The 22,422-nt window shown below is 42.9% G+C and overlaps 1 protein-coding gene across 4 annotated transcripts in view; it reads left to right on the top strand.

Annotated features, from left to right (window-relative positions):
* The window catches only part of LOC146378571 (vacuole membrane protein 1-like), a 46,166-nt gene extending 23,744 nt beyond the window's left edge, over positions 1-22,422 (top strand). For 2 of the 4 annotated variants that reach the window (XM_084941416.1, XM_084941419.1), the window contains 4 exons: positions 4,367-4,447; positions 4,586-4,702; positions 7,403-7,464; positions 20,422-20,829. In XM_084941416.1, the coding sequence (XP_084797542.1) occupies positions 4,367-4,447; positions 4,586-4,702; positions 7,403-7,464; positions 20,422-20,674 (513 nt within the window). In that variant the 3' untranslated portion in view covers positions 20,675-20,829. Of the gene's footprint in view, positions 1-4,366; positions 4,448-4,585; positions 4,703-7,402; positions 7,465-20,421; positions 20,830-21,574 lie in introns of those variants that run through there. The other 2 variants (XM_084941418.1, XM_084941415.1) reach the window with 2 other exon arrangements.

Consider the following 22,422-nt stretch of genomic DNA (forward strand, 5'->3'; position numbering starts at 1 on the left):
CATCAGTTTTTTCCCTGCTTAAATCAAGCTCCGTGTGAGTGAGAGCACCAGAGAGGAATCCTCAGCACTGACACGGACCATAGCAGAACATCCTGCTGGGGTTGGATCTCTTATAACTTCATTAGAAATGACTTCCTGTTGAAGGTTTTTTTTTCCTTCGTCTGGCATTGAAAGCGTTAACAGGCTGCGAATTCTTGATTGCCAACTCCCAGGATCCTATCTCCTGTAACTCAAATCAGGGCCATCTGCGCTGGGCGTATGCCTGCCTTCCCCCCTGGCCTACTGCACTCAAAGGCTCTCTGTGCTGTGGTTTGCCCAGCCTTGTCACGTGACTTCTCTGAAAGTCCCCCCTCCCTCCTCCCCCCTCTTTATTTCCAGTAAACTGTTTGAAAGGAGGGGGGTGAGTCAGAGTAAAACCAGCTTCCCTTTAACCACAGCTTGTTAAAGAATTTGTCAACGTGGACTCAGGGTGTGTGTGTGTGTGTTTGTGCGCGTGTGTGTGTGTGTGTTGTGCCATTGGACAGATTTGAATTTGTACCTCTTGGTTTTTTTGAAAGGCGACTATAGCTTCGATTGCGTCAAGAGTCCTTAATCACTTCACTTCCTCTGCCAGACAGAGCGGGCGCAGGCTTGTCAGGAGTTAATGAGATGAACTTTAGCCGTCTTCATGTCGGGGGGCTCGCGAGCGCTCTGGAGATGTCTTCTATGTAGAAGAAAAAAATGTGCATGGGTGTTGACTTGTGTATAGGCTATGCATAGATTTTTCCTTGTGTGACACTTTGATTTTCCACATGGAGCAGATTGCTGGGTCACTGCCTGCTTTTTGTCCATCTGAACTCTGCCCCTCAAAAGTCAAAACAAAGTGATCGCTTTGTCGACTTTTCCACAATGAAAAGTCCGCAGGACGTCAGACCATGTTCAATAAAACAATGGAACGATCCGGTTTTTGCAGTATATTATTATTCTTATATAATGCTGTTTCCTTTCGATATCTAATTCAAAAAAGTAAACAGCTGTACTCAGTTAAAGCTGGTTTGAATCTGAGTCCTTATGTTTGAGGAGTTTCTTTTTATTTGGCCACCTGCTTGAATTAATATTGATCTTGTAACCAGCAAATCATCCACAATATATTCACTGGTCAAATCATCTTAAGGCTGTAAAATGGAAATGTTCATAAAACATTACAGACCGAAACCTGTGAAAAGAGGCGTCTGACTCGCCTATAATTTGGTTCTTAAACGAGGGCTTGACTGGTCCGATCATCTCGAGTAACAAATCAAATGTGGTTTTGTGTCCTTGTGTGGTGACTGAAGGTTGCTGAGTAAAGATTTGTGCTGAGCAGCCAAAGCTGGAACCAAAGCTCCATCCTTTCATGACGCTGCACCCTGACACCATCTTAGCAGATGTCACCGCTGCTAAGCCCAGCCTGGCAGGTCGGAGGACGCTGTATGTGTTGTTAATAAGCTGCCAACAACAAAGACGGGCGCTTCCCTGGTCCAGAAACAGAGTTGTGTCCGTAGTTGTGCTACAGTAAATCAGTGTCACGAGTTAACACACAGACACATTTCACAGCCTCTCCTCACCTCCTAAGGGACCCTCTGTTCACACTGATATATACTCTGTTAGTGCACACGCCAAAAGCTCACCCAGCACCTAATGTAAACAATGCGTGCGTCAAGATATGGTGAATGAACGGGACTCGAGGCTGCGTGTGTGCGGCGCCCAGCGGCACTGTAGGATGCATTAACAGCCACAGATGTCAGGTATCCAGACACGGTCGTCAGCAGTTCAGCTATAAACCAGCCGTACACATTCCTTCCTTCCCTGTCTCCCACCAGCTGAGCATTTCTTTCTCTCACACTCTCACACTCACACACACACACACACACACACACACAGGCTAGAATTAAAACTCCGGGGTTCATGATTGGACATCAGCAGAGGCAGAAATTCAAACTGTGAACCAATCAGATTGTGTGTCCGTTCGCTCCCCCCTCCACCACCTTATTAGGCGACCTCCCATGTCTCTCAAATTTCCCGTCTGTTGGGTTGCACCCAGTAAAGAATGTCATCAGCACTGTACTGGTTTTGTTGACCATATTAGGTATGATCATCTATTGCAGGCCCCCCACCACTCAATTTTGAAGCTGCCGTGTTTCACAAACTGAGGCCTTGCTTTCAAAAAATAAACCCAATTTTTAGCCTTTTCATCTGATAAAATTCCTCTTTTCAGTTAAATTTGGTTGATTTTTGTTTTGTTTTTTTTTCAGGTGAGGAAAAAATGCTTTTGCTAAAAGAAAATAAAGTTCACAAACATTTAACACAGATCGAATGAATATTTTACTGTGAAATATGCATTTAATAACCTGAGGAAGGTTCTAAATGTGTCATTTGTTTTGTTCAGGAAATATTTGTCTTTACAGGAATTAGTGGTTTGAAACCAAAATAATTTTGTGTCCATACGAGCAGGTCGAGGGCTCGCTCACTGTAAAGAAGTGTTTTTAATTTTTTGCATGAAAATATTCCCACAGATATCAAAGGAGTTTAATCTAAAAATCACAAAGACAACCTCTGTGACACACACACACATTTATAACCCTAACACACACAGCAGCCTGATATTTCAAACTAATCTGTCTTATTTCAGAGAAATACTCTTAGAAAAAATATCTATTTAGATCCATATCAGTCTCAGCCAGTAATTGACATAATTAATATATGTAGAGCCTGTAAGTGTTACATGTTTACATTCCCTGTCTATGACAACAATTACATTAATTTCTAAACAAATATTATTTTGGTGCAACGACTTTGAGAAGCTGAGAAAATGTGGAAATAATAAAGACAGAAAGCAGACTTTATTTTCTAAAACCAAAAGATGAAAATATTAAAAATCAACTTGAAAGCAGTAATTTTACCAGCTGTTATATTGCTGTTTGTTTGGCTCTCAGTCGCAATTTCTTTTGAAAATGTAAATTTTCGCAGACGTGGATGTTGTAGAAATGCTGATTGTAGAAACGTTTGCCTACATATTATTGTGCCGTCCCTGCATCTGAGGTTTCCTTTTAAATTCACACAGTTTTCCCAGAAGTAGTTCAAGTAAAATCCAAACAGAGCTTCTCTTCCCAGAAAACACATATTGAGGTCAAATCTGTCTCATTGCTGTGAAAAGAGGCTTTTGTGGAGATGTCAGTGGGGCCGAGTGAGACCAGCAGAAACGAAGAATTAGTCACTGGAATAACACGTCTGTTGTCGTCTTCTCACATTTTCACAAAGGAATTAATAAGTTGTGCTGTAGGTAAAGAGCAAGCACGCCAAACCAGTTTATTCTTCCTCTGCAGAGTCTACAGACGACTTTTGTAATTAAATGAATTTTCATATGATAAAAATCCATATTTACAGCAGCCAAAGCTCATCTAAATCTTTAAACCCACCTTTTCCCAGTCAAGCTTTTAAATAAGCAATACGACAAAATTCTCCCCACCTTTGTAGAGTTTTTACATTTATTTTGATTAAAGTGTATGAGTGAGAATTATGCTCATGGAAATATTAAATATAAAACCATCCTAAGTGCAGTTTTTAGAAGGCTCGGTGATTTTTGAGTGTTTGGAAACTAAAAACTGTGATTTGAGAGGTAAAGACAGCTCGGAGCATTAAGTCTGCACTACTAAAAATCCCAATTTTGGAGGATTTGCTGTGTTTCTGTAGAAACACATTTGCAGCAGGTAGAAAATGTTCCTGTTGCAGCTGCAGCTTGTTTGAATTCGTGTAGAAATCAGCAGAGACGAGAAAAATCAGGAATTATCTCATTTTTCGTTTCGCTGGACGCTGTTTTTGTTTTTAGATTAAAAAAAGGCAGAAGGTTGATCTCTGCTTCACCAACACTGGATTATAAAGAGGAGAAATGACTAAAGTAAGGCTCTGATTTCAAGATCTAAATGCATCCGTTTTTTAAATGTGACATTTGAGCAGTTGTTAAAAAGCTCTTTGGATGCAGCGCTGCAGCCGTTTGTTTCTCACAACTGTGAAATTTGTTCTGCTTCAAAAACAAATTCCCTGAAACAGAAACTTCAGCTTCTTCTCATTTCAAACAAATGAATTTTACCAGCAAGTAAAAGGAAAATGAAGAAAGCAGCAGTGATCAGGATGATTATCACTGAATCTGAATGAAGTATTTTAAAGACATTGTGAGATCTGATTTTTAAAATCAACGCTGATAATTAGGAAATTATTTAATTTGACTGTTTTACCTTTGAGTTAAAAGAAACTGGCCTGTAGATCTGACATCAGCCTTCAGTTTATTAACAGTGTGTAAATGAACAAATCTGCGGAGGTGATTTTCACATTTTTCTCTCTCTTTTTTTAGGACTTCTCCTCCCGGGCAAAAGTCGGCGTACAGAAACTGATCCAGAAAGTGGGGTTCTTTGGGATTTTAGCCTGCGCCTCTGTAAGTCCCACACAAGCTTATTTCGATTCTTTCTGTAATAAAATGCCATGAAATAATCCTTCTTATTCTGCAGACGCCCACACTAAACGCACATGGATGCATTTCTTGACTTTGATCGTGCTTCTGATTTTCCCTCAGATTCCCAATCCCCTGTTCGACCTGGCAGGAATAACATGCGGACACTTTTTGGTCCCCTTCTGGACTTTTTTTGGTGCAACACTGATCGGAAAGGCGCTCATCAAAATGCACATTCAGGTAAGCGACATTAAACAAGCCCCCGTGGATCTCTGTGGCTCATAGAAATAGAATAATAGAAGAGAGCTGTGTGAATGCGCAGCGTCACATCTGTGTGTTTGTCGATTCTGTGCTGAAACAAAGCATTGCAGAGTTTGAGATGTAAGTGCATCTTTAATGGGGACAAATGCATGAGATCGTCAGTCGCACTGATGCAGTGACTGCTCTGGAGTCGGCTCCGGAGTGAGGAGGCCATTTTGTGCAGCCAAGCAGGGGGGGAGTCAACCATTTTGTGAGTGCAGCTGCAGCAGCACAGAGCCCTGTACTGTGTGTAGATGGTCCAAAACTATAGGGGGAAAGCAGCTTCATCCTGCGTTGTTGAATAAGGAGCTGTAGGTAGGAGACTTCCCAAATACTTGTTCTAATCCTGGAAAATCCTCAATTTGCGTCCAGGAATTTGTGGTATGTCTGCGATCACCGTCGGGGGATCGGCTTGTTTTCTAACCAAACGCAGGAATTTGCTCACTGTGACACAGACGGGTTAAAAACACGGGAAGCATTTCCACAGCAGCTGTGTGACTCGGCGAGCACCAGCAGATAAACATCTGCGGGGGGTAAAGGAGGACGTGGAGGTGGTGGCTGCACATGCACGGCAGGAACAATCACACACAAAGTGCTAGATTACACCCGGGGCTCCCAGGGGCCCCCCGCTGACAGAGGTGTGGCCCTCTGTGTCACGTAAAGAAGACCCCCCCCCTCTGCAGGCCCCCCCGGAGCTGCTCGCTTTAATTGTTCTGAAAGTTTGTTTCTCATGCAAATGATCTGAGTTTAACATCTTTGTGCAGAAAACAAGAAGTGTTACGAGACGGCCGAGCAGGTGACAAAGGGGGATTTTAAGGCTGTGTGTGTGTGTGTGTGTGTGTGTGTGTGTGTGTGTGTGTGTGTGTGTGTGTGTGTGTGTGTGTGTGTGTGTGTGTGTGTGTGTGTGTGTGTGCGCGCTTCAAAATGATCTGGGGTTGTACCTGTGCTCAGGTGTGTTCTCTTCATTCGCCGTCTTATTTCTGCTTCCTGCTTTCAGAGCTCACTGAGCTTCAGGTGTGAGAGGTTATCGTCGGTGGCTTTGGGACGCAGCGGAGGATCCTGTGTTTGTGATGGTCACATGGCAAATATTAAAATATTCTGAAAACAGTTGTCAGAACATGCATGTACGTGTAAACATGGCTGCTTCCCATCAGTCCAATGATGAGCTGCTTTTCCCATGTTTGTGTGCCTATAAGGTTAATTTGCACTGGGACGGGCAGAGTTCAGGCGTGTGAGAGCAGACGTTACTCAGCTTTCCTGTGTGTGTGTGTGTGTGTGTGTGTGTGCTCATCAATGCTTTGTGTGGGAGAGCAGATCAACTGTCAGCTGTGGGGGCACAAACGCCTCATTTCAGGTTAAATAATTACTGTAACTGTCACAAACTCCAAATCTTACCAAGTCTATTTGTCTCATTTCTAGTCAAAAAAATCTGCCAATGAAACAAGTGATCCAAGCTGCAGCGTGGAAAAAAACACGAGTGGATATATCTGAGTGAAACGTTACTCTGTAGCTGAGAAATGAGACAGATTTACTTGGTAAGATTTGGAGTTTTTGCTCTGTTTGTTTTGTGTGAGATACAAAGTGTCAGTTTTTATATAGTTCTGTATTTATTTTTGTAACATGTAATATTTTGACTGCGAGCCTGTCATTTGTTCAGCTTCTCCTCCTGTGATGCTCACAGGCTGAACATCGAGTTTAAGTGCAGCCTGGCACAGCTGATCAGCTGATCACGCTTTTAAACAATTGTATTCACCTATCAAATGATTGCACTTTGTGTGTTTCCCATGGTTTTGTCAGCACATTTATATTTTCCAAATGGTGTTGGAGGTGAATAGTGCGATTTAAAGTATTGTGTTGGTCAGCACACTTTACATCACTGCAAATTGTGACTGTATTTTTTAAATTGTTCTTATTTAAATTGACGGCGCTGCTCTTGTCCCGTCATTACACGATATAGAAAACGCTGGTGTATCTCTCTTCCCTATAATTTTCAGTATATATTTAGTGTCTTCTGCAAACTCAGGATCTAGAATTTGAAAGACGTTTCTGTGGGTTTGTTTGTAATGACGGCTCGGCTGCTGTAGTCTTCCTCATGGCGATGGTGAAGGCAGGCGAGAGGTTCGTGGATCAAACAAACACATGCTCTTTTAGAAGAACACACTAACAGACAATAACTGAAGGACCTTGAAAAATTAGTGGTCAATTATTGTCTGCATGCCCCTCCCACCACCACCAAAGCTGGAATGATCGGCAGTCGCCTGTTTGTCGCTTCTGTACTGGTGACTAAGCAGGAACCGGACAGCAGCTGGATCCAGGCCCCTCTGAAGCCATGACACATCTGATTCTTCATGTCTCTGCCAGTGTGTACGTCACACACTGGCTGTTCTAACGGCAGCCGAGGTGATTCGCTGACGTGTGTCACGGTCTCTGATTTCTTGCCCTTTGTTTCTGCTTTCACACCAAACCTTTTTGGTTGTGTGACACACAGTGATTGGGGAAACTGAGTAGTGTGAGTGTTTGTGTGAGGAAGGAGGTATTAAAGGATTCAAACTATAATGTTTTACTGCTTTTCCCGCTATTGCTGAGCTCACGGTTCAACGACTAACGTGTTCTTCCTCCGTGTGCTTCTTTGTCATACAGAAACTGTTTGTGATCATCACCTTCAGTAAGCACATAGTGGAGCAGATGGTCTCCCTAATCGGGTGAGTAACCCTCACCGGGTGTGTGTGTGTTCGTGTGTGTGTGTGCGCCTGTTTGGTCACCAAAAGTACCCTGAGCAGCACCTACCACGCACCAAAGAGTGAATGCAGGACGTGATGAATGGGGGACTTTTTGGGTGGCGATGGGGCGTTTAGGCCCCACTGTGTCAAACGGGCCTCCTGCTCTCGGAGGTCCTGACAGACGCTGTGTACAGTGGCTCTGAGGGACTTCAGCAGATGTTTACTCTGTCTGAGATTCGTTGTGCAGACCTCGAAACAAGGTTTTTGTCACAGTTAGCTCGCTCCTCGCTCCTCGCCCCTCGCTCCTTGCTCCTGGCTCCTGGCTCCTTGCTCTGCTCTGATAGTCTGTGTGCTGATTAAGGGCTTGGATTTTTCCACTGGATGATGACTATGAGCATGAACATGTCTTGACTATGGCAGAAACCTCTTCCCTGGTTTATCACATGTTTTTTGTTTTGCTTGCTGTTTTGTTTCCCGTGTGTCTGCGTAAGTGATCATAGAGAGCTGCTGCTGGTACGAGGAGGCCTGTCATGTGCGAGCTGACGGTGCCAGGGGTTGATTAACCTGGAAGCCTGTGTGGAGGAAATGCTGAGTTTCTGGAGAAGGTTGGAGAGACAGGTTTTATCTGTGTAGTGGACATCCTGTAAAAATGAACCACACAGTAAATACGGGCTTCTTGAAATTAAGGCCACGATGAAGCTGAAAGATACTTGGAGTTGGGAGTGGGTGCTGACGGGGGCCGTGATGGGTGTCCTTGTAGCGATACGGGGGCCTGCAGCTGGAAAGCGACACACCTGCTAGTGGGAGTGGCATTTATATTACACGCACTCGTAGGTGCACTTACATACATGCTGAAAGGAGGAGGTCAGATTGCATCAGCTCTCTTCCTCACTGTTATTGTCACTTTGCACATTTACTGTGTGTCTGCTGTGAGTTTGGACGTCTGCAGTCAAAGTGTTAAAAAGCAGTTTTTCTTTTGTCACTGTTTTTAGTTTTTATACAGACTAATTAAATTCTGTTGTGAAGGCACAAAAGCAATGCTTGTGTGTGTGTGTGTGTGTGTGTGTGTGTGTGTGTGTGTGTGTGTGTGTGTGTAATTTGTAGCGTGAATTGTGAAAGACATGTGCCCACTAGCAGTCACTGTTCATTGAACTGCAGACTGAAGGCAACAGATCATTGGTTACTGGCCGGTTTCAGTCTGACTCGCTTCTTCTCTAAAGGAAGTTTCACTCATTACAACTTGTCAACCGTCGGCTTCCTTCCTCACCGAGCCCTTTCTATCCTCACCTCTGATTCTCGATGCTGCTCTCGCTCTCAGTCACACATCACCTTATGAATGGGTGACAGCGTTTCCAATTTAACCCTTTCTGCACCAGCGCTCTGCCACGTTAACTGTGGAGGTGCTTTCACATAAATGTGCACCTTTCCACGCACCAAATCTGCAGTTGCCCCCACCTGCTGTGCGCTTGCACGGTGTGCACACACTCACACAAACTCAACCATTTATCCTCTGGATGCCCTTTTTCTCAAAACAAAACAAAAAAGTCACACTACTCCATGTGTCACGTTCTGTGTCTGGTGGTCGGCAGACAGACCTGAGCTCATACATAAAACTATTTACTTACATATTTACTTTTTTACACCAGATTGTATATTTGGACATTTTATATATTATTTGCACTGGGTTGGAGATGCTCTGTATCTCATTGTACAACTGTATAGTGACAATAATAGCATTTTATTCTATTCTATTCTCCAAAATTTGTGTTGGAATTGCTCTGAACGCTGATTTCTTACATTTCTTTTCTGTTCATGTAAACAGTGAAATTCTGACTTTACATGATCAGACTTCAAATGTTGATTGACAGCCACGTCTCCAAAATGCTTTTAGTGAAACGCACTCTGGACGTGGGGTTCGCCGTCGTTCGCGTCGTGATTTTGGATTCTTAATATGTGTCTTTGTTTTGGTTTGACTCCAGTGCCAGCCTTAGTGGGTGAACGAACGTTGGACTTTGGCTCTAGTGATTTCATCCTCACATGACATAATACAATACAAGTCATTTCCTGCTCTAGGTGCGCTCGCTGGCACGCGCACACAGACGACGCAGAAATCAGTGGCTGCAGCACCTCAAGCCTTTTTGTACACATCACTTATTTTATTTTTACACCTGGTAAATAGATTTTATTACCACGTATCAGTGTTTTTGTTTGACCTCTTTTTTTGGATTTATACTGAAGTTGATAAAGGTTCAATTCCAGTATTTAGCTTTCTGACAGAGTGGAACATTTTTCAGTGCCGGTGAATCCGAGCATGGCTGTTATTAAAATAACAATGAACCGGGTGAATTCCCTGAAACATTTACTGCAGTGCGAAAAAGCCTCTAGTTTCACAATAGTCAAAATGTGCATTTTTGGTGATAAGAACAAAAGTGTGTGTGTGTGTGTGTGTGTGTGTGTGTGTGTGTGTGTGTGTGTACCTCTTTTTGTTTGTAAAATGTGTTTGAAGACGGGAGTTTTGGCGTGCTCTCTGCTGACCGTCATAATCGAGTTTTGAATGAGCTTCTTTTTAAAGATGTTTTAGTTTTCGGTCGTCTGCGATCAGTTTAAAACGGGGAAGTCGTTTTTCTGTGAATGACAAATGGAAAGTGTTGAAATTCATTGACTGAAATTCAGTTTCATAAGAGGTTTGGATCATGAGGCTCTAAAACTGTCAACAGGAATTTTTATTACCTCTCAACCAAAAAATGACCAACTTCAGTTTTTCCTTCGTTTATCTACCAGCTAGAAATAAAATGTGCCTTTATTTATCTATTTATCTATTTATCTATCTATTTATTTATCTATTTATCTATCTATTTATTTATCTATTTATTTATTTATCTATTTATTTATTTATCTATCTATTTATTTATCTATTTATCTATTTATCTATTTATTTATTTATCTATTTATTTATTTATCTATCTATTTATTTTTAAGAATGTGCACAAAATATAAATGATTAAAATGCCATTACACGTTTGCTTTTCTGCTGTTCCTTTTGAGTATTTAGGTTTGTTGGAAAAATAATTTTTCATTTCAACTATTCAGTGAATTTCTTTCTTTTTCAGCCGTTTCTCTGGTTGCTGTTTGGTGCACGTCAGACAGGTCAAACCTGGTCTATTACTCCTTCATTATTGTTGAAACAGTTTTCTGGCAGATAGTTTTCACTCTTATCCTGCTGAGCCGAGCATTCAAGGCTACATCCACAGGTTTCTGTCAGTAGCAGCAGGGTAATGATGAAGATAGTTTTGCTTTGAAGTGCAACAAAGTCAGAATAAAACCCTCCTCAGATGCCTTCAGGGCTGATAAAAGAAACAGATAACCAGGTCAGACAGGCTGAGGGTCTGATCAGACTTGTTAGGTTTCTTTCGTCCTGTGACTAATGTTCAGATGTCTGCTCTGCACGATGAGCCGTGTGGACAGTCGTTTAGGTCAGGAGGAAATTCTGCAGACTCACGTTAAGTAAGGCTTTCTGTACATAGTGCTCCTGTTCTTAATTAAAAGGCTCATTTTTCATATCCTTGCACATTTTTTGCAGATTTTCTGATGTCAAAATTTTCCTAATTCAAGAGTTTTTTGTTTGTTTTTTTTAAACTTGCTAGAAGTGACTTTCTAACAGAGTGGGAAACACCCTGATTCTAGGCTTCGTGTAACACCTGGGCTCTGTATCTGTTCCTCCCTTTTCTCCGCTCTCTTATCTCAGCAGCAGCTCAAAATCACCCACCACATGTGGCAGTGGAACAGGGAGCTTTCCTGTGTTTGAATCCAAGTTTTCCATCCTCTCGTTGATCTTTTGTAAGTGTTCGGGTGAACAGTTTACTCTGATTCGTGCCATTTCTTCATCAACCATTTGTAACCGGTAACTGGACAGGACATAACAGACGCTTTCTCTAATTGGAAGACAAACTGCAGCGATCCAGTTGTGTTTATGCTTGTCACAGGTCCCTGTGGTGGAACTGGATGAACTTTCTCTAAACGCCAGATGAGAAATTTGTTTCATATTATCTCATCTTCTGACATCACACCCTGTTCTTCACTAAGTCAGCAGTAGGTTGTTTTGTATGGAGCTTGACAATTCCTTCATAGCCATGGATGAAGGGAAGGGTAGTCTTTGTCAGACTCTGAGAGAAAACCATTGACATGCAGAGAGGAGTCGAGACCTGAATAGGTTGTGCTGTAGAAACCGGTGTGCTGAGGCCACGGGGAACCCCAGCACGTCTTCATAAGAATGCACCTATTTCCATGCGAGTCCATCTCTAAGACATGAGTCAATTACCAGCACAATGGGCCTCCAGATGGCTGTTTCTGCTGCATAAGGCATTAGGAGATCCCAGCATGCAGCCCTGCTCGGGAGGAGGAGACACGGGCCAGAGCAGGCCGGTGGGTGATAGTGTGAAGCACTCGTTGAATCATAGAGGAGCATTTCAAGTTAGGCTTTGCATTTACATGCAGTGTTGTGCTACGATTGTAATGTATTAGGTACTCTTGGTGGAATAACAATGAGTCGGTAAACTCAGCTGGATTAGGTCTCAGGTTATTTTCAGCATTTACTTTTTGTTTTGTGACAAGAAAAATCCTTCTAAGCAAACACGACCAACGCCGCGTATTTGAAAATGGCAAAGTGATGGAAGTGACTCAGTCGCTTGTGAGGAACCGTTTAGATTCAATTTGCTTTGTTCTGTTTCCTCTTGAGTGCAGGGTCAGCGCAGCTTCCCGTGGACGTTAACTGTAAAACAACCAAGCTGTGGCTGCTGGAGAAGTTACTGAGAACCATGCAAATCAAACTATTCTGGGTGTTCACAGAAGGGCAGTTATTTATGCACACGTACTCAACTTCTGGTGTTTAAGGTCTGTTACCGCTTGTTTCCACTGAATTTCACTTGCGTTGAACACTCGCGCCTAGTTCATATAGAAACTAGGTTTGTGTGGTTTCGTACTGAATGCCGGGGTGTCTGGCGTGAAGGTAGCTATGGTGCACTCGCAGGCAGGAAGGGATTGAATGATCTGGCACCGCATTAGTCTGATTGAAGCAGAAGGTATCCAATTGTGGCAGTGAGATTTCTTGCAATTTTAAAAAGAAGAGCGCATTGAACTGCATGTTTTGCTGTGATGTTTTGTACCTTGAACGTTTTTGAAAATGGTGAACTGTCATCTCACCTCACTGCACCTATAAATAGCCCTTATTGAGCATATGAGCAAAGTCTTCCTGTTAACCCAAAGTGCAGGAAGGGAGTATTTTCAATACTATTAGTCACTGGCTCTGTTGGTCACCTGAGAACTGTACTGACAAAGATGGCATTGATCAGTCTTTCCACTGCCAGGCCTGTTCACCCAAACGCATTCATGATGCGATCAGCCGGGGCGAGACAGCGAGACTGAGCAGTGGCGTGGTGGCAACTGTCCTTTTATACGCCATCGTTAAATGTAATGTGTGGCTCAGCAGAGTGTACTTTTTTTTTTTTTATCTTCACTTCTGATTACCCAGATTTCTGCCTGACAGGAAAACAGCGGCAGGAGCAGAGAAGTCCAAAGGTCTTAGTACAGCCATGTAAAGTAATAATCTGTCGCTCAAGACTGTAGATCCTGCAGGCCTGTTTCTGCCATTAATGGCACACTGAGATACTCCAAAGATCTGAATGGAAATATAGCATTGCTGAGTAAGTGTGTGTGTGTGTGTGTGTGTGTGTGTGTGTGTGTGTAAAATAGAATGACGCAAAGAAAGGGAGAGGTCATATGTGCTGCAGGTATGAGCCTCTGAGGCATCATGTGTGTGTGCCAGGACGTCCTGCTCCGTTCGACTGATTCTTTTGATGCCGAGTCGTTCACCGCACATGCTCCACACTCATCAAATCATTCCTACTATTACTAATGTATTCATCAGGGTGGCAAATGGCCCGCATGTTGTTTTAGGAAACAGTACGCCATTGATTCACTTTTAGAGCGGCTCATTTATCAGGGGAACACAACGTGACCTTCAGCTCTTAATCAGCATCATCCACTGTGAAGTGTATTGTTTTGTAAATCCCGCAAACATTTTAATGTGTGCTGTAATTTCACCAGTTGTCATGAGGATGTGTCTGTGTTCTGTGAAAGGAGTCATCCCAGACAGGACCTGAGTCAGAGGCCAGCTGAGCAGACGTCCGGGCCCCTCTTACTCCCAGCCGCTCATCCGTCACACCTCAGTCAAAACAGACACATCATCTCACATCAGCCTAAGTAATGGGAGGGGAGGACAGACTGTGAAGAGGGTTGTTTCTGATAGTTCTATCTGAACGATCACCGCTGTGGAAAATAGCTTTATTGTCCAGGTTTGGGTTTTTTAAGGCCTCAGACTGAAAACCAGGGAAACGACTCATTTTAAATGTGACAAGACAAATAAATATCTACAATCAAATTTCAAGTATACCAAAAATGCACTTGTACAGTGTCATTTTTGCAAATCTGAGGACTAAATTAGTCACATTCAACATTAATGTAGTGTGTGTGTGTGTTTGTTCAAGAATAGAAAAGCGTGGCAAATGTTCATAAGAGCTTCGCTTTCCATTTCTCTTTCCGTCTCTGACCACAACCTCGAGGGCGCATCGTCAGAAAATAATGATCTGGATGCTTTCAGTGCTTTTTCCTGTTTTGCTGGTGATGTCTTTTGTCTTGTACAAACATCATTGGCTCCTTAACTAACACGTCTAGGATGGTTCATAGAGGGGATCGGGCATTTGCGGTTGTGGCGCCGAAAATGTGGAGCGATCTACCTCTCCACGTTAGAATAAAACCCAACTGTCCCATCTTAAAACACATTTTTCCCTTTCTATACTGTATGAGAGTTACCAACTTTTTATTTGAATTTATTTTCTTACCTGTTTGATGTTGCTAATGTTATTGTTTAGTTCTCTGTTGCTCTCTGTTGTTATTAAATGTGCTTTATAAATAAATGAAATGAAACATTGTTACAAAAACACTCCATCTTCTCAAAGTCAACTTTTTGGGATTTCCTTACCTGGATGACAACAATACATCTCATTTGCTAAAACTTTCACTCTCGCAACGTATAGTTTTGAAGCGGAAGCTATATAGCATCCTGTGGCTTTTAGCAGGTAGCTACTAACCTGTGTGGTTACAAACTACTAGCATTTCACATATATGACACACCACAGAGGCACTGTATAGTTCCCCAGTGTACTGTACACACATGTACCTTGTTACTGAGCGACTGACGTGCTGCTTTGACTGATGCTTGATTGTCTCATAAATATGTGACCTTGGAGAGTTTCTGTTCTTCACATAAACCTAGCGTGGGTTGACAGATTCATTTCCCCACTCTGGTATTTTTGAGGGTCTTCTTAAACAGAGTTTCCCATTTGTAACTCACTTGTAAGAGCTAGGTGTCGTCTCATAGGAAATAATGTCATTATAGATCCCGCTACACAACCGTCCCCACAAACCTGACATCACAGGTTAGATGGAGACACCTACATCTCTCATCTTCTCATTCATCTGCTGCTGTAGCCTGAACAGTTTGACTTGTCTGGATGCGTCTCAGTCAAGTGTGACTCACTGAATAACCCCGTGGTCCAGGCCTGGTTACCCGGTGCCCCAGCAACTCCATACATCCCCAACACCAAGAGAGTTTGTGTAGGCACGCTGACCTAAACCTGGGGTGTGTGGGTGGTCACAGGGACTACAGCAGTGTTTCATGTGGGAGGAATAATAGAAAGCTATAACTGGTCCCCCTAATTTCCTGGCAGCTCTGCGGAGAGGAGAACACGAGTCTATGCTTCTGTATATGTAGGTGTATGTATGTGTGCTGGCTGACACAGATGGCTGCAGAGCAGGGATGTGATAAACACCCTGGGCAGGGGGATCTCCGTCCAGGAGTGGGCTCCATGCTTTAGTGGTGAAGTCATTGGGAAAAAGCCCGGTCGAACTGGAGGAGGAATAGACACGCACCCACAGGCACACACAGATTACCTTACAACATTTGCACGTGAATCAAAATTTTCCCGACTATAAAATGAATCGCACTCCTCCCCTAATTCCATTATTCCGTTATTCCAACACTTAATAAAGTTCAGTTGGAACAGTAGCAATTTACTGAGGCGTGTAAGCCACGAAAGCCGATTTAAAGAGAAATTTGCAGTGTCAGTGTTTCGAAGAGAGATGAAGAGGTCAGAGTGCCTCAGGTTAGCGCACCACCTATCCACGCTGTGCTTCTCGCAGCGTTGGCGCTGTTATGTTAGGTGTGAACTGTGGCCCTGTGCAGCATTGGGTAACACCAGCGATTGCCTAAGCCAGTTGTTGTGATGGTGTTGTAACCCGTTGGACCTGGCCAGGGTTTGGCTGTCATGTGAGCCCTTGTTCTCTATCTTCCTCTTCCTGGATGTCGGGCACGTGTGTGCCTGCTCATTGTGTGTGTGTTTGGAATTTAATTAGCATTAAGGACACAAATTGTACATTTTAAGAGGATCTGTGTTCAAGTGCCTTTGGAGGTGGCGGCCTATGGAAGGGGCATACATGTCAAAGGTCACCTGTGACTCACTGCCAGTGGAATTTGGGTGTATGGGGAGGGGGGGTTGTTTCTCTTTCTTTTGTCTGTTTTTGTCTCTTTTCCCTTTGCAGCATTAGAACATATTGCTCTTTGAACAGAAGGAGTAAATGATAGTTTATTAAAGACAATTTTAAAAAAGGCTGAGATTGGGCTGCTAAAATTAACCCAGCAGAATGAATCGGCTGCAGGAAGCTTGAGAGATGTGGGGGTTTCCTTGTTTTCTCAGAGCCTCTTCCCCCCCATCCTTTCTTTCCTGATTATTGATCAGGTTGCACCTTGTTCACAGTTAAAGAACAGACACGTCGCAGGTTGTTACAGGGTTAGTGCAACTGAAAGTGATGACAAGTTGAGCACACGTGAGGGTTTTTTTTAAATTTGCATATTTGATGGAACGAATAATTTCACAATGTTCACGTAATCCAGCAAACAAGTTTTCTTTGTGCGTCACCCACATTTCTTCGTTTTTCCAGGTGTGAGGATTAAATAAAGATTTTCTTGATGCACTTCAGAGACAGAAAATGTTATTCTGTTTTCTTTTACTCTCCATTATTTTTCTAACATTTAGCATTAATATAATTTTTACCTGCTTCAGCAGAATTATAAAAATGTTCTTTTTAAGTCATTGAATTTTTAAATAATTGAAACAGATGAAGAAGTGTGTGTGGACGGTGATGGCAGTGACTTTTCCCCCAGAATGAAATTGGTACCTCGACTGGTATTTGATGTTCTAACCTAAAACTGAGTTTGTAAAGGGCAGCAATGTTGGATTTTACCAAACACTCTGATTGTCAGTGTTTTGCCTTTTGTCCATGTGTTTATTTTACACAGATGCACAGTGTGACCGCACTCACAAGTATTTGGAAAAATGGAAAAAGTGATTTGGTTTAGTGGTTTTGTACGAGGATGGCAGTGCCCTGGTTTCTGCTGTATCTCTGGACGAGCTCTTCACGTTCAGAAATAGTGATCAGCTTGTGCACAGCTTGATTAAAAGCATTCTTGAAATAAAGGCAGCAAAGTAATAGTTTTGTTTAAACTCGTATCATATAAAAGAGCTCCAAACATTTAAGTCTTGAACTCTGATCGCATACAGGACATTTCCAAATGTGGATTTTCTTTCAGCTGATTGATAAAAATATTTACAGTGGGGCTTTCATGCATTCCTCCTGCTGCGCCTCTTATTGTCAAAAGTTCACAACACAGATGATAATAAATGAATTTAATTCTTTTACATATTTAGTATTGACTGCTGTATTATAATAATTTATGAAAGGATGTATTTACTCAGTTGACTAAATGGAAACTGTTTGATGGTGATTATTAATAATCACTCTGCCTTCATTTGTGCTGGTGTATGAACAGCAGCTACTGTGTGAATATATCCACATAACACACAAAACAAACTTTAAATTTAAAGCCCAAATTAGTGAAAGCCTTTTTTTTTCTTTTTCTTTTGAAGGGAAACAATTTAATTCTAATTGTTGTTGATGGTGTTCATGCATGGAGCCTTCTATGATTGAAAAGGCACCTACATTTTAGGACTTAACAATAATACACAATTTTTCTTTAGAAGAATGAAGTAACAAAAGTGCCGTCTTCTGTTTCATTTTTGTTTTGTTCGTTTTATAAATGTGTCACTGCTGTTTGATGTCTCTGAATGTGAACACACAGATGATTTTCATGTGAAATACACAAAACTTTTGCTCCAGTTTTTATCATTACATGATGACAAGCTGATGGACAAATCTGTCATTTTATTGTTCATATGTTAAAGCTGATTATTTGAATAAAATACGACAACTTGAAGGGGATTTTTGGCATTTTATAGTTTAATGAGCTGAATTATTGCTGACATGCAGTTTTACTAATATTTTTACTAAATAAAGGTGACCAGAAAATTTAGACATGGCCAACAGTTTTTTAATGAGCATTTTCGACTCGATATAATAAATTGACAGGAGCTTTTAATGTAAAACTGAGACTGTGCGTAAAAAAGTGTATTAGGTAGTTTGTTTTTTTTAAATTACATAATTTGCTCATTGTTCGAGGCCTCAGTGCTTCTGAGTTTTCTTTTACTCTTCACTGCTCGCACAGAATTTCAGCAAAGCTGCTGTTAAAGTTTGGTCAGGCTCATTCTTTGCCACATTTAATCCTTTTGCTGTTTTTCGCCACTTTAACTCTGAAACATCTCTAAATGCAACTTTCACAACTTTGGCTAACATGTATATAATTCATGCACAGGTGACACAAATCTTTCATTTATTTTAGGTATCAGAAAGTCTAAGTTAATCTTCTACACTTGTTCCACACACTCACACACACTCACAGGTAAATTACAAACACACTTACAGTAGGAATTCTTAAATCCAACAATTTCTCAGCACCTTGTGTCGGAAAGTGAAAATATATTCCCCAAAAAACACAAAGTCACTTGATATTTAATGGGAAGACCAAGAGAGCGTCCTCACTCTGGCATTAAATTCTTGTTTTAGACTGCTAGCTTTGAGCTTCTTTGTTGGTGGATTTGCCCTGGCTCATGACTCAGTGTTGCTCATCGTGTAGGAGATGATTCGCCCGCCATTTCTGAAAACTGTTTCTTTCCTTCTTTGTTCTTGCGTGTTTACTTTTATTTGCTTTTAACTCCTGTGTTTTCTAGTTGTTGTGCTCAGATTCAGCGTCTCATCCAGGTTTTATATTTTAAATAAGTTTGGTAAGATTCTGTGTGTGTGTGTGCGTGTGTGTGTGTGTGTGTGTGTGTGTGTGTGTGAGAGTGAGAATGTAAGAGGAATTTTGTGACATGGGGGATGGGAATAGCAGAGGCTTTGTTTCCCTCCAAAAAGATTTTTGATAGTGTGTGTCCTTTGCATTTTCTATTGTGTAATTTAAAGCGTGATCCATCTGTTAGACTTCCTGTCTTCTTTGTGACCATTCACGTGTAGGATATCCATTACCCGTTATAAAGTTAATCATTAGTAAAAGGCTTCCTCGTTGTTAACTCAATCATTTAACACAATCTTTTCTCTTTTTTTTCTCACCCTCAGATAGCAGATAGGTGTGTGTAGATTGTGTGCGTTTGTACGTGCGTGGAGGTAGGGAGGGACGGAAATGACAAGCCTCCTTCAGAGAAAGTTATCAGCTATAAACTCGACCGTATGTGACATGACTGCCCACGCAAACCTGTCTGAAAGTCTTTGATGGGTCTCTGAGCTTTGAAGATGCCTTCCCAGTACGAACAAAAGACACAGAAGTGGAGCAGAGGGAATGCTTTGAAACAAAAGCTCAGAGGATGTAGCTGACGGTGTATAGCTACAAAACAGAAGAAGTAAAGGTCTTTAGTATGTATTTGTTCAGTGATTAATCACTAACTCCAGCCAAGGGATGGGCCACTGATTTGCTATTCTAGGGCATTCTCTGCAGTCTCTCACGTCTTTTTTTTTCTTTTTGTGTGTGTGTGTGTGTGTGTGTGTGTGTGTGTGTGTGCGACAGAGAGAGAGAGGGAAGGGGGTTCAGTAGTATCTTGTAGTTGGTGGCTAAACCTTGTAAAGGGTTTTCCTAATATGGGCCGTCTTACTGGAGTTCCCTCCCCCTGTGGGCCATCCCCCAGGTCTCAGCCAGTGATGACACAGCGTGGGTACGACTCACTTCCTCATTAATTGGCTGAAACCAGTTCTTACAGGAACCGCCTGTGATAAATGTGAGAGTTCTGAGAAGTCATTCATTTCTCCTCGCTGCAGCGGCAGAGGAGGCACTGCAGGGGAGTTGAACGAGTTCACCGATGTGTGTGTGTGAGCGAGAGGGAGGGGAAGTGGAGTGTGTGTGTGAGAGGAGAGACAGCGGAGTGGGAGAATGTGGGTGACTACTGCTGCCGCAGCTGCCGACTGAGAGCCGGCCAACTTTACTTCAGCTGTTTTAATCTGGGTTTTTTTTTCCTTTTGTTTTGATTTTTAAAATTTTCAGTTTGTTTCCGAGTGCTGCTGTTTTTGGGTTTTTTTTTATTTTATTTTTACAGCTGTGCTAGTCTGTTTTTCTCTGTGTGTGTGGGGATGAGCAATGAAGGGATCGCACTCGCTGCTCTCCGTCTTTCTCTCTTCTCGGAGAGAGGAAGCAGGCGAGGCCGACACTGTACAGGAGACAGGACAGCGTGCCTCCCTTTGTTGCTGCCCTTGGGCTGGTGAGTAACAATGATGTGATGTGATTTGTGCCCCGCAACCCCACCCCCTCCCTGTTCTTTCCCCAATGCATCCCCCCTCCACCCTCTACCTCTGTCTTTCTCTCTCTACACCCCCCTCCCCCCACTCTTTTTCCTCCTCCTCCACCACCAACACCACCAACCCCCACACCCCTGTTGGTGGAAACAGAGCTGTTCCACTGCTGGGTGCGGCACTGCAGAAGCCCTTCAGGGAGTACTTGGAGGCCCAGAAGGCCAAGCTGCACCATCTCACTGGAGAGGGGATCCCAGCTGTAAGTACAAGGGGCCTCAGTGCCCAGCTTCTGTTCATTCATGTTTGCAGCCTAACAAAAAGTGGAACGCACCCCACTTTCTCCAACCTTTTTTGTTCCCTTTCCCTCCACTTTGTTATCCCGTTCTTATGCCTAACCCATTTTCTATAATGGGCGCACCTGTTTTACTTGACTTTTTATTCATTTAAAAAATCATTATTTCATAATCCAAAGTTGTGTGTGCATTATAATCTGTAGAAATGACACGGGCCTGTTTAGGGCTAGAATGACAAAGTAGCTTAGGGCGGGCTGGGCGGGCTTGAGTTCAGGGAGGAGAAAGAGGGGGGAGAGGGGCCAGTGTGGGGTCTGGCTTCACTTGCTGTATTGAAGTGTACTACTGTAGCACTGCTGACTCATGCTCGATCTTACCAATTGGGAGAGTGCGTCCGAGCGTGGTCACTCCCCTATGTGTCACACACAAACACTTGCACTCAGTGCCCCGCCTGAACCCGGCACTGACTGTGGAGCGGGGCGCCCACCCCCTCCGCTAGTGACAATCCATCAAAACCCCCATCTGGGGAAAAAGAGCCAGTTGTAGCTTATTTGTCTTTGAAAACTTTGTTCCTCCGGCTCTTTATTTCCCACTTTTCTCCCGTTCTGTGTGATTCAAGTGATTGAGTGAAAATATTTTTTCCTTTGAATTCTAGGAAGGAGAAGAAAAGGATCGACTTTGAGTTGCACAAGGACAGATTAAGGCATTTCTAGAACAATGTTCCTTTTTTCTTGTAACTTGAGCCTTCAGCAGTTACAGGGTAGAAACGAGGCAATTTAGCTTGGTGGAGGCAGGCTGCAGGCTGGGGTCAGCGGGGGCGTTAAGAGGGAGGACGGTGGGGGCTGCCGCGTGTTTTATTACCCCTGATCTCTATCTGTCCTGCACATGGAGCTGGATCCCCACCTAGCCTACAGCATCAGGAGCAGAAGGGAGAGCAGTGTGTGGGGCAAAGAGGGGCTTGTTCTGGAGCTTACTGACAGAGCTCCTCTCTCTTCTGTTCTCTCTGTGGTTCCTGGCAGGAGGAGAGCTGGCTGTCGTGGCTCTTTGAGAAGGTTGTGGTCATCATGGTATGCTTCTTTGTCTGCTCCATTGTCAACTCCATGGCTCAGAGCTACGCCAAGCGCAAACGGCAGGAGAAGTATTCGGAGAGCAAGGCGGAGTGAAGGCCGTCTCCAGATCAAATCGGTCCATCACCTCCAGGCTGCTACCACTCCTTTCCTCCTATCTGCTCTTCCTCCTGGCTGATCCCCCGCTGTGTATTTAGGGAAATATGAGCCCCATCTGGTTTCTCTCTTGTGGTATTAGCGACTTGGACTTCTATTTGCTTGTTTTCAAAAGCTTTGCATTTGGTAGTGATTTCTGTGATAGTTCTCTGTAAGGTAGGTGTTTGCTGGGCTGCATGTGAGCGCGTGGAAACTGCATTAATGTTGGTGCTTTTAGGAGCTCCACGTGATAATTCTCCCCAGTAGGCCTTAAGCTGCACTGTTTATTCCACTGGTGTTTATTCCACTGGTGTTTATTCCACTGGATTCGTCTAATCTGAATAAGCTAGCATCGTTGGAATCGTGTCTTATAAAACCAGCACAGAGTTTGTTGTTTTTTTTATTTGGTTAAGAAACAATGACTTATTGTGCATCTCTGCCAGCCTCGTAGGAATCCTGTATTTATGCTGGACTGTCGCTCGGTGTCAGGCAATGGTAACTCTTCTTATTTCTAAATATTGTTGAGCTCCAAGTTAATTGTAGTAGAGATGTTAATAGATGGTTCCAGTTGTAAATGGTGCTTTAGACAACTACTTCTTTTGTGTGTACAGTAAAGCGCTCTGTAGTACTTTTGGAGAGAAATGATAAATCAGCCATGAATCACC

Source organism: Perissodus microlepis, chromosome 10 (genome assembly GCF_051167445.1).
Source record: "Perissodus microlepis isolate ML-2025 ecotype Zambia chromosome 10, ASM5116744v1, whole genome shotgun sequence".
NCBI lineage: Eukaryota > Metazoa > Chordata > Actinopteri > Cichliformes > Cichlidae > Perissodus > Perissodus microlepis.